Source organism: Macrosteles quadrilineatus, unplaced genomic scaffold (assembly GCF_028750875.1).
Source record: "Macrosteles quadrilineatus isolate MER2022 unplaced genomic scaffold, UCM_ALF_1.0 Scaffold_1__1_contigs__length_201487025, whole genome shotgun sequence".
Classification (NCBI taxonomy): Eukaryota; Metazoa; Arthropoda; class Insecta; order Hemiptera; family Cicadellidae; genus Macrosteles; species Macrosteles quadrilineatus.
In genome coordinates this window covers 193,414,922-193,427,706 of record NW_026542594.1, presented here as the reverse complement: position 1 = coordinate 193,427,706, position 12,785 = coordinate 193,414,922, and the positions used below count along the sequence as shown (strand labels likewise).

General features: G+C 34.3%; 1 protein-coding gene across 1 annotated transcript; it reads right to left on the bottom strand.

Annotated features, from left to right (window-relative positions):
* Positions 1 to 464: 464 nt before the first annotated feature.
* LOC129003608 (calpain-B-like) lies at positions 465 to 9,289 on the bottom strand. The gene is made up of 3 exons (XM_054431907.1): positions 9,227 to 9,289; positions 7,086 to 8,606; positions 465 to 764 (listed from the first exon to the last, which is right to left on the bottom strand). Exons 1-3 carry the CDS (start codon positions 9,287 to 9,289, stop codon positions 465 to 467), a joined length of 1,884 nt encoding a protein of 627 aa, XP_054287882.1.
* Between the last annotated feature and the right edge of the window lie 3,496 nt (positions 9,290 to 12,785).

Sequence of the window (12,785 nt, the reverse complement as noted above, 5' to 3'; positions counted from 1 at the left end):
GGAGCTTAAAAGAGTTTCTTAAGCTATCAAGAATATCAAATAACTAAGGAACACGATAATAAAATATATACAGGGTGATTACCGAGAAACGCATGTTTTTCGAATAACGAGTACTCAGGTAATTCAGAGCAAAAAATGTATTTATGAGTGGAAAAACAGTGTACACAATATGCAATTTCAGAATAAAATCACTTGCAATTTAGCATTTAAAAATTACATCTTTAACGTGGTGGTTAGAGAACATTGATAATTTAACGGGTCGCCTTCTGCTTGGATACAGTGTTAAAGGCGTTCCTAAAAATTTGCTTCAGGTTTTGCTATCATATCTCTAGGAATGGCATTGATTTCCTGGCGAATTGCTTCTTTAAGTTCCTGTATTGTTTTTGGTTTGTTTATGTAAACTCTAGATTTCAAAAATCCCCATAGAAAGATATCTGGAATTTTAAGACCTGGTGAGCGTTCGCCTAAGTGACACCACCAAAACGTGAGATAACTCTTTTAGGGAATGTTCGCCGAAGGAATTCCATTCTAAAGCGAGCTGTATGGAATGTTGCCACATCTTGTTTGAACCATACGTCATTACGTATCTCGACACGTTGATGGCGCAGTTCCGGCAAGAAATATTCTTCCAACATTTCTAGGTACCGTTGTGGATTCACTGTCACTTCTCTGCCGTCGCGGCTAGGACTCTGAAGTGTTGCAAGGCGCACTCTTTCAACTGTCTCAGGGGTACTAACTGTCCTTGCCAGTCCAGGAGGTTTCTTCTTAAGCAGAGATCCAATTGAGTTAACATTATGTATCCAACGCAGTACCGTGTTACGATCAGGGGTAGCACCATGCCGTGCAATGTTGAAATGTGCACGAAAGTCTCGCTGAGTCTGAGTGACCAATTCACCATTTGCGTAATATCGTCGCATGACAAACGTACGATGCTTAAGGTCCTACATCTCGGCAAAATTTGAAACTGCACACTTCCCCCTCCACAGCGCAACAACTTCCGGCCGTCGCCGAACTATATTCCTCGTATACTACGCAAATAAAAAACATGCGTTTCCCAGTAATCACCCTGTATAAAAAAAACACTATGAAGTAGGGAATTCAAGGAATAGTTAGATTTTGGTTGTTTATGCAGAATGTATTTTGTGAACAATCAAAAGTTCTCTCGTAACTTGTTAGTGCCTTGTATGGAAACTCATAACAGGTAATTCTGACACTGATGTCGTGTGCTTGTTATGGTTAATGAGTAACTTAATAGTGTCATTTTATCACTTTACGTTCATCTGAGAAGTTGATTGAATTTGAACGATCATCTTTTGATTGTATTTTGAAGTGCTCTTTTGATTGTATTTTGAAGTGCTCTTTTGATTGTATTTTGAACGTTCATCTTTTGATTGTATTTTGAAGTGCTCTTTTGATTGTATTTTGAAGGTAACCAGGAGACCGAGCTTTGCTTGTATTGAGTTAAACATAAAATTAATTAGATAAGTTATTTAGCTAAATTATAGTAATTTATTATTACAATTTAGCTACATAACTCATATGATTAATTTTATGTTTAATTTTTTAACCAACTCCAATCGATTTTTCGAGGCCAAATCCCCCTAAAAAAACAAAAAACTAAAAAAATCCTCGGACGAAAATAAAAGTTTGTCCGTACACGCGCTTGTTTTATATTATAACTAGTGAACCTGTGCGGCTCAATGCCCCGCAAAATAACATATGAATTTAGAAAACAAATTCATCGTGTTATAATATATTGACTCGACGTCGAAAATTAAATACATTAATAATAAAGCCTTAAAAGCGAAGCAGTCCAGCCATTTTCTAGCTGAATGTGTATTATATTTAGTAAATTATTAAGTGTTGAAGTTCAAGTATGTTATAGGGTAGTTATTTTTTTAAAGATTTTTAAAAACAGATTCAAAAAACAATTTGATCATATCAAACCAATAGGCCTGTGTAGCATATTTTGAGGGTCATAAAATGCTGCTTGAAGAAAACACTTTAAAAAATAAACACTACAAAACAAAATTTTTTTTCACAAAAGCACTTTCATGAATACTACGATTTTAGTCATAAAGTTACCTTCAGGAATATTACCCTGGTCAGAATTTTCCGTAATGAATATGCGTATCCTATTAAAAGATGTTGCCTTACTTAAAACAACATATAATATGGTTGCTCATGACTGAAATTGGTCTGGGTAAGAACAGTGCTGCTCTCTAATTAAAGTGCTTGTGCTGCAAATGCCAAAGATAACAGAAATTACCATCTTTCCATTTTAAAAGGTAAGTTTGTTTCAGACGGGCAAATTTTTATCCTCGAAATCAAAATATGTCCCCCACTCACTTGTTCTAGTTAGGACTTTTCATTCTATTAAGTTGTTGACCGTTCTGATCACATGAAGCCTTGTCCCATTAATGAGGCCCTTTTTGATGTATTAATATTCCTCATCAATAAAACCACTGCCCCCTTTTATTAGTCTAATCTGTGTCTTGGCAATCCACTGACCTCTATTTTATATTTAAAAACTCAGTTGGATTTTCTAGATGGGTGTCTCCGCCTTCGTCTGTTTTCGAGGACCCGCTCTTCTTTCCCTTGGTATACTGACAATAAATTGTCAAGTCCATGTAGTAATTCATTAATACTGTAAGTTTATAAAGAAAATTAGATAAAAGTTACATGGCTTAGTGCTATCATAACTGCAAACTCAAAATACACCCACAAGTAAAATAAACGGTATCAGCATTCTGACACATACTTTCTCCCATAAGTTTGTCAACAACCTTTATCATGTGTAAGCGGTAAGAGTAAATATACGGAAATGGGATTTATACAATTTTGTTCACAATTTAAAGGACTACATACTAAATTTTTATCAAAATCTTTCGGGCCATTTTTGTGAAAATCGGATTTTTCCGTTATTTTATGGGGTTTTATGGGAAAATAACATAATTTACAATAACTTTTGAACCATAATTCTTACAGAAATGGGATTTGTACCATTTTGTTCAGAATATAAAGGACTATAACATACAAAATTTTTATCAAAATCGTTCGGGCCGTTATTGGGAAAATCCTATTTTTCCGTTTTTTTATGGGGTTTCATGGGAAAATTCCCATTAAAAATAAAAAAATTTTAAAATGAAAAAACTATCAAAGTTTTAAGGACCATAACATACTATGTTAAAATAAAACCGGATTTTTTTCTAAAATCCTATTTTTCGTTATTTTATGGGGTTTTTATGGGAAAATAACATAATTTACCATAACTTTTGAACCGTAATTTTTACAGAAATGGGATTTGTACCATTTTGTTCAGAATTTAAAGGGCCACAACATACTACATTTTTATCAAAATCGTTCGGGCCATTTTCGAGAAAATCCGATTTTTCCAGTTTTTTATGGGTTTTTATGGGAAAATCCCCATTAAAAATCAAAAATTCAAAAAAATGAAAAAAACGCCTGGAGATACCATGGATTAGAACCTACATACCAAATTTCATCGAAATCGGACCACAGGTGTAGTCCCTAGCTCTGTACACATCCAGACACACAGACACACACACACACACACACACACACACACACACACACAGACATCACTTTGAAAACCACTTTTTTGGGTCCAGGGGGACCCAAAACGGATATATCCACTCAAAACTCAAACTCGAAAATTTTGACGAAAACAATACTTTCTCCATATACTATGGTATAGGGGGAGAAAGTAAAAGAATCAAGTTATTGGTTAAAATAAATTATGTTTGTGTAACAATATTATTCACATGAAGTAGATGATTTGTTTGATTTGTTGACCAGCTGTTTAGTTTCAAATGAATTAATATTGTCAAAGATTTGTAATTTTAAATACATAAATTATTATATTAAAGTTTTCTAAATCATGGTAACTTATTCTCAACTGAATGTTACCATTCCCAGCATTAAAATAAAGTAGTAAGATCCATCATGAGTAAACTTTAAGGTACACAATCCTTGATTGAAATGTAATATACATTAACAGTCATAATACTCAGCAATTATTATGTAGTAGACTTTGACTATTTTCAAGAAACAAACATATGTTTCTGTAAATAAAAATTATCTCCCATGTTATCCTTATGGAGGAATACGAAACTTTAAAGGGCCCCAGGGCCTCACTCTCTAATTATTTCCCTAAAAAGAAAGTTTCCTGCACAACTTCAAGTTACACTCTTTCCAATGACACCAAAAACATGTCATTCGGTTCAGTAGTTTAGGAGGAGTAATTGTCACAAAAATCCTGCTTGCGTATTAAATAAGTACGAGAGGTCGTCCAGTGGTCGAAACTCGACCAAAAATATGTAATGTACAGACTTCTCTATTTTCTCCCCACACTGTAAATAAAACATGTGATTTGAGTTTCTTCCATTTGTTTTGATTTTCTGTTTATATTTCGTTGTTATTTCGTAACCAGCATGGCAACCCATAAATTCCATGTTAATTTTTTCAAATTTTTAAACTAATTTTTTGTGCTTATCTTTGAGCCTATTTTAATTTATAAAGGGATTCTGCACACCTACAGGAAAATAGCTTTCTAACGGTATGCGTAGATTTTCCCTACGATGCACACGAGCTGAGAAAAAAGGTTTTAAAGAAACATGCTTGCCTATTAATATATAGATAGATATAGATATAGATAGTGTTGTAGTTTTATATAAATAGGCAAGAATGTTTCTTTAAAAGCTTTTTTCTCACCTCTTGTAGGGAAAATTTACGCATACTGTTAGAAAGATATTTACCTGTAGGTGTGCAGAATCCCTTTATAAATTAAAATAGGCTCAGAAATAAACACAAAAATGAATTTAAAATGTAAGTAAATTAACATTGGTATTTTTAATGGGTTGCCACTACGAATACTAGAAAAATTCGTGGTTGCCACGCTGGTGACAGAATAACAACGAAATATAACAAGAAAACCAAAATAAATGGAAGAAATTACAATCACATGTATTACTTACAGGGTGGGGTGGAAATAGAAAAGTAGGTACATTAGATATTTTTGCTCGAGTTTTCGACAACTGGAAGACCACTAGCTATTTTATAATAGGAAGATATTTTTTTACTACAACAGTCGCAAATCGGAAATAAAATTATTTTAGTCGCAGATCGTAAATTATTTTTTTAATTCCTAAGTAAAATTAGGTAAGTTTGTACTAAACGAAATTCCATTAGTCTGGTCGAATTATTTACTAGAATATTTTCTTAAACTTGTGAGATATATTTCTTATAGCTTATAAATAACATTAAACTTCATGTGCATTTAGATTAGCTGCTATAGGGAAGGAAAACATGTTTTTCTGTAAAAAATTGATAGCATGGTGTGAAATAAATTAATTTGCCAACTTTGATCAGAATATTTCCATAAATAAGCATACTACAACAGTTTACTGTTACGCCCACAGTTAAGATAAAAGCATTTGGAATCCACCGGTTTGAAACATTTTCCCATAACAACAAACCCTACAAAAACGCTTCAATATACAAAATATTTAGTTTTTTAATGAAGCCTTACACGATAGTTTTGTAAAAAATATGGGCTCTTTATATTTAAAGGGTGACAAATTGAAAACCCCCAGTTTATGAAAATGAAAAAGTAAACCGATCCAAGATCATAATCTTGCTGGGCCACCTACGATGATAGCTTCTGTAAGGAAATTCACTAAAACGAACAATAAAAAAGAGAAGGGCTGGACATAAAACTTATTTCTTTTATAAAATTGAAGTGACATCAGGTGATCACAACGTTAATCTCTTAAAAGCTGATTGAGATCTCAACACACATCCAGCGCTGTTGACACAAACAACACCATGTCTTGCCTCTAGTTGGTGCAACCCACCACATTATGTGCTACTTGCCTGAACCAATGTCACCCTAATTAAAAGACTGCACGGAACTGCCACTGAGCAAGCATTGAGTTGTAATGACTGAATCAATACTTTTTTAAATTCGACTCCATAACAAACGCTAGTTGCTCAGGTGACCATTACTCTATGACCACAGATAACGGCGTCAAGTAGGCTTTCCAACGATCCTAATCACATAACTCTCAGACGACCTGTCGCTAAACAGTGCGCTGCATAAAATAGGTTAGGTTAGGTTAGCCCTATAATTTGCTATCAAGGAATATTATAAGCAATAGCCTTTTGGAAAAATATATAATATAGTCTTAAGTTTATTCACTATTATCACATAAACAGGACTCAGCATGCTGTCTCAGTCACTTTCTGTTGCTGAAGTAATTAGTGTAACAGCTGAGAGTGACTCAGCACTGAAATCATCAGTGTTTGCAACATCAGCACACCTAAACCTACAGTAATATTTTGTCTTTTGAATCAGCCATGTCATATTTCAATATGATCTTTGATTCTAAATCCAATACAAAGTTCGGTCTTTATTTACAGTTGGAAGTAGTAGCAACCCTAAATTGCTGGTGTATATTTTATTTTAATTTATCCTATCAAGGGTTAGCTTTGATAGTAAGCAATAAGAAAACAAAATTAACTTGGCTTGTCATTTATTACAGGAATAACATTTGGTGAAATCAGGAATAAAGTACTTTTCCTATTAACTCCTCGAAAGTAAGAAGTATTTTTTGTGACGTACTTTCATCTTTGGATTTGAAAAACTCCGTCATGGATTTTATTTTTATAACACAATGCATAAAATCTTCGAAAGATATGTAGCCGTCTCTTGTTGCGTATTTTCGTATTAAACTACTGCGTATCTGGCGACCAACATTAAGATTGAGTGCTTCCAAAGCATTTTGAAGACTTGACGAGTTCAAATATCCTGTAGCCTTATCGCTGTACAATTCATAAATTGATTCCCACGTTTTAATCATATTCCACAAGGCTTGAAATTCATTATACTCCAGCTTCCCTGAATGGTCTGTATCCAGTAGGGCTACCATGCTTCTACACAGATCATATGAATAACCACCTGTCGTCTTTCCTAGAGCACTTCCTACACAGGTTGGTTCCAAAACTTTGTTGTATATAAAAGTCGCTGCGTCAAAAAGAAAATGTTCCCAACCGTCACTATTTACCTCAGCTGGCGAAACGGGTTTCTTCAAACCGAAATCTAAAACGTTCTTTAAATCTTTCCAATCAACTTCCTTGTTAGGGCCAGACACCTTGAGGAAATAGTCCGTAATTGATTGGTCAATTTTGTAATCTTTAATAGTTTCTGTTGTTCTTCGTGACACTGGTGCGTCACGGTCTGGCACATCATCCGGTGAAAGCCCAACTTTAGAAGAATCTAATTCCTTAATTAGGGGTTTCTTTTCAGTGTAAATTCTCAAAAGGAAATCTCCATTTCTTCCTTCTTCTGTAAAAGGAATTACACAATACGCTCCTGGCTTCAACTCATATCTATTTACTGCTTCATGGCTATGGCGTAAGGAAACGTATCCAACTGGTTGGTTGTTTTTTAAAAAGTAATGGTCCAAAGCAGGTTGGTTCAAGTCAGAAATACGGTAAACCTTAAACCCTAGAACTGCGGCACGATGTTTTATTAGCAACGCAATCAGCACAGAGCACTCACCGTCGTTGTCACCGTCCGCTTCGTTCAGCCAAAACCTTATTTGGGGATTCTCATGCAGCGATTCTAATCCTCCAGCTGTCACACCTTTTATCCAACTGCCCTTGACCATATCCAAGTGCCAAAGTCCGACTTCTGAGTTCTGTCCGTACGCGTTTAAATATACGTTCGGACTCAAATAGCATATATCAACGTGCTCGAAGTTTGACTTAAAGTCTGAAAATTCCATCACAAACTCTCCCTCATTCCGGTTAACAACTGCTAATTCTTCTTTGAGGTCTTTAGGGACTAATTCCCACTCCCGGGATCCGTCACTCCATGCGCCTTTCCACTCAAAATAGCCCCAAGGATTTCTGATACGAATCAAAAGGACTTCTCCACGTCCAGGGACACTAACGGTTCTTGCACCAGTTATTGTGTATGCGTGATTACTAACAAGACCTAGATGAGATTTAGCCTCTCCATATATTCCACAACATACGAGCGATTTTCTTGCAATGGCCTTGAGCAAAGTCTTTTCAAATGTTTCGGGAAGATTGTTTAGAGAGATTTCCTGAACTATTCCACCCGTGAAATCTTGCATAACTACGAAAGAATTCCCCCCTTCTTCTACATCTTGGTATGCGCCATACAGAAATTTGAAGTAGGCCTTTAGTAACAGAGCTGGCCAGAAAGCATTAGTTGGCGATTTCATCAAGGCCAATTTCCCTTTCAGAGTTGGGAGACGGTCATCTACTACTACATCGTACCATCTTCCGAATCTCCAAAACCGAAAGTGAAATATTCCTGCGTATTTATCATAAAAGCTCTGATCTGAAGGAACCACTTGCTTCACAAGTTCCGGATGAAACGCCAGAGCAGACATGGCCGCTATTAAATAGCAGTATCCTACAGATGGCACTTGCATGACATCGTGTTGAGTCGTTTCTCCAACGAACAACTGAGGTTCTTGAGTTATCTTCGATGGTCGTAGCCACTCATATTCTTTATTCAACTTGAAATGAGGATCGTTAAATATGTAACCTCTCTGCAACAACCAATCTCTTATATATTTAAAATCCTGGTTGTGGAGTTTGTAAACTGGCTGCTCTGTATTCTGCTGCATTTCTTGTTTTCCTGGCTATTTGAACAACTGGAAATGTAAAATTTACTACTAAGGATTTTCTGCTTTGGGAATTATGTGTTATGTAAGTTTAGATGTTTACAGTTCAAATTTTAGCGTCAGCTGTCTACTGAAACTTACTTTTGTTAACTTGGAATAGGAAATGATTTAAGAAAACCTAACTACATTGGTTAAGACTACGTGAACAATGGTCGTATCATAGAAAAACCTCAAAATTAATTATCTTGAACTTTTATTATAAACAAGATGAGGTGTTTGTCTGCCTGCCTGGCTGGCTGTGTTTTTGTATGTACTTTACTAAACGTAAAAGGTACTGAACAGACTGGGCTCAAGTTCCACACGAATAACGCTACAGCTCCGAGGATACATATAGAACTATTCCTGCTTCGATATTGAACTAGGACTCTGCCCCGTAGGCTTCAAAAGTTCTGACGTGTAAATATTGATTGGTATCCACGGCAACAATGAGCAAACTCACACACTAAATTAAAACACGTAGAACTGTTCGATGTATTTGATTTCACCTCCTTCGACGGGTGGTTCCACAACTTCGTCCCCAGATGGTGGACTGAGTTATTACCGACCATCGCATATTGTAGATAAGCCGCGCAGCTCTTTGCTGCGATGAACCGAATGTCTCATGAGACTTTTATCCTACAAAGCCTCCTGTATCAGTGGATTACTGTGGGATTTAAGAGCTTAATGAGAGGTAATTCCAAATACGTTCAATATGAATTCTACAGAACCACGAAAACCTTTTATGTGTGGCTCTTTGTATAACGTGAAAAAATTCAATTTAAGTTTTGTGTACTACAAGCAGATGTACTAAAAGTGTTGAGTTTAAGAAAGTTCATATTTTGTACAGTAAAAGCACATGCAAGAAAAGTTAAGTCTCTGGAAAATTTTACACATTTTATTATTGAAAGAAATTAATTTACTTCTATAACGTTTCTACACTCCCCATAAATGTATTTAATACTTCAAGATTTTTCAATGAAATGGCGACCATACCAAGTAGGTATTTTAAGCCAAGTATGAATGGAGATGAGTGTAGGATGAGTGACGCGATCTTGTAGTCTTGTTATGTATCTTGTCATTAGTGACCAAAGCGGACATATTCCTTAGACACAGCTGTTAATTAATAGCCCATACAGCTAATAGCAACTAAGGGACCTACAGTTTATTGTGGAATCCAAACCACATTTTTGCATTAGTATTAACGAATTGGTCTAATTATCAGGGTAGTACTGTGGATAGTCATAGTACTCACTAGTGCGGACGTTAAACCACACCAGGGAGTATTGCATCCACAGTGCATGCCTTTAAATATCCACACTTCGTGACCTCAGCTGGATTACAGGACGACGCCACCGTCCTAGTCAATTAGAGGATTCTAATTGAATTTAACCAATTTAATTCCACAAAATGAATTGAAATATGTTTTTACAGGCAAAAGAGAATTGCATATTAACCAATACAGCGTATTATTGTATGCATGTATTGTCTGGCAATACAGAGCCACGCGTGTATTGCGGGTATTGCGTCTGAAGAATACCACGGCTATTCTTGTACTAATGAGCGTTAATGTCGACAGGAATTGAGGGAAATATTTGATTATTTGCTGTCAAAAAAGATAGCTAAAAATCCATCTGTCTGTCCTATATGCGTATTTATGAATATCCAGAAGAAATATCTTCGAACTCCTGGAGGAACAAAGCGATTATTTTTCTATGAATGAGATAAGTAAAATATATGAATTAATATTCAAAGTACATGCGTGAATTGTAATATTTATTGTAAATATGTTATATTTTGTAAACATTATCCAATATAGGATGATCCAATATCGGAGTGCTGCCAGTAAAAAAATAACTAGTCTGTTATTCTCAAAATTTTGATGCTCATCAACAAAAATCAGTTGAAATCGATACAAGGACCCACGATACTGTAGCAAACAGGTCTCCTTTTACCTTTTTAATTTGGGTTTTTATTCGTTTAATTTAACTTGATCAAATTTCCTATATGTAAAACCTAACCGATGCAATATGAGGAATTTGACTGAATTTAGATTCTCTGAAACATTTAGTAAAAGTTCAATATTTTGATTCAATTACATAACACGTTGACTTAAATGCAATTCTTATAAAAAATCACTTTTTCAACATTGGAATAAAATCTACCATTTTCCTTCATATCCAAAAATAAACACAAATATTGTCTGCTCTTTACAATGGTTACTGGTCCATTATATTGCGTAGTAATTAGGTTATCTGAAAAATTTAGATTTAGCTTAGATTCAAGATGTGGGGATAGGTATTAATCTGATATCCTACCTAATATTCACTTTAAAATATAATTACAGTTGATGTAAACGTTAGGAACAAGTCGTTTTAGGTTCGTACAATTTCAATCAACTTTTCAAATAAAAATCAATATCACGCCAATCCGTTCATTCTGCTACGTTTTGACTTGGAATCTATCTACGGATTTTTCCCTTATGGAGGTAAATCGAATTCTACTCTTCGTTATCAGTCCGAGTATTTTCTAACTGGGATGAACAGTTTTAATGAGTTTTCCATTGTTTCACAAACGAGATTCAACCGATTCGAATAATTTCTGAAATGATCCCTAATTAAAAGCTCTCAGAGAATAACAGCTTTCTATTGAAAATCTTCAAACTTCGTCCAATTTGAAATCTATTGTGATAATCATGGTCTGGGCTTAAGCTTTTTCTGTTGAATTATTATTACTTAATAGTTTAGAATATTTAACTTCAATGTCCTGATGCAAGCGATTAAAATCTTAAACCATGACACTCATCGATACTTATTTATATATTTAAACATATTACACTAGTCTATTTTTGAAATACGAACCTATTTGATCTATGTACATTTATAATCTACATTGGTGCACTTATGAAGTAATATATTTTGAATTTCCATATGATATTAGGGATATTTAATTAGTAAACTATATATCATTATTTCGTAATCATAAAACATTTCTCTTAATACAACCATTGACTATTGGATGTTGTTGTATTAATAGTCAAGGATACAACTAAAATGTGCATTTATCTAAGGAGTAAATTTAATAAGTACAGTGCCAAAAAACCTTTAAAAAGGTTTATGTAAATGTATGCCTCTTTCAACTCCATATTCATACACTTCACTGCATACCTAATTGTATTAGTCTGCGGCAAGAAGGTAACTTAGTTTTAAAATTTAATTCCCGTACCTCCATGCCAGAGGAGAGCTGCATTTACTTACTAAATACAATGTAAACTATTATTGAATAGACCATACCTATAAGATTAATATACAAGGTGAAAACTGAATAGTGACCATAATAAATACAACAACATATATATATATATTATAATTAATTGGGACTATATTCTACGCAAAATCAGCGGTCAAATTTTAATATCGAAACATATTCTTAATGTCCTTGACTTCAGCTGATTATTTTTTTCCGAGGGAAGTAAAAGAAATACTTAAGTTTGTAGTTTGAATATTTTATCCTGTAATTTAAACGGTAATGCTCACCATGGATAACATAATGCTACAATACATTCTAAAAATTTTTTGAAGATTTTATTTAGATATTGCAACTGAATATGATACACTCTAGTAGCATATTGAAGATGTATTGTTACAGTTTTAAAAAAGTAATAAAATGCGGCTTATAGAAGAGCAGTAAATGAGGCACAAGAGAAGCTATTAAATGTTGCCGGTCTGATGGACACAAGTGAACACATCAACGTCGCGTCAGCTCAGGGTAAAGTTGTAAGATTTTATCCCAAATATGGGATTTATTTTAAAAACGGGATAGCTTTCATTTGTAGTATGAGATGTTTAACGTTATAGTGAGTATTCAAGACTGGGAACTGTAATGCTACTCATCAGAAACTTATATCAATTTAAAAATTTTTAGGCTATAGTAAATATACAAAATATTTTTATACAGCAGTGAAATTTTTATAAATTATACAATTATATTTAGAGGTAGAACACAATTATATTATTATAGTAAAAATGTCAGAAATACAGAAGTAGCTCGTTATAAGCTGAGCGACGA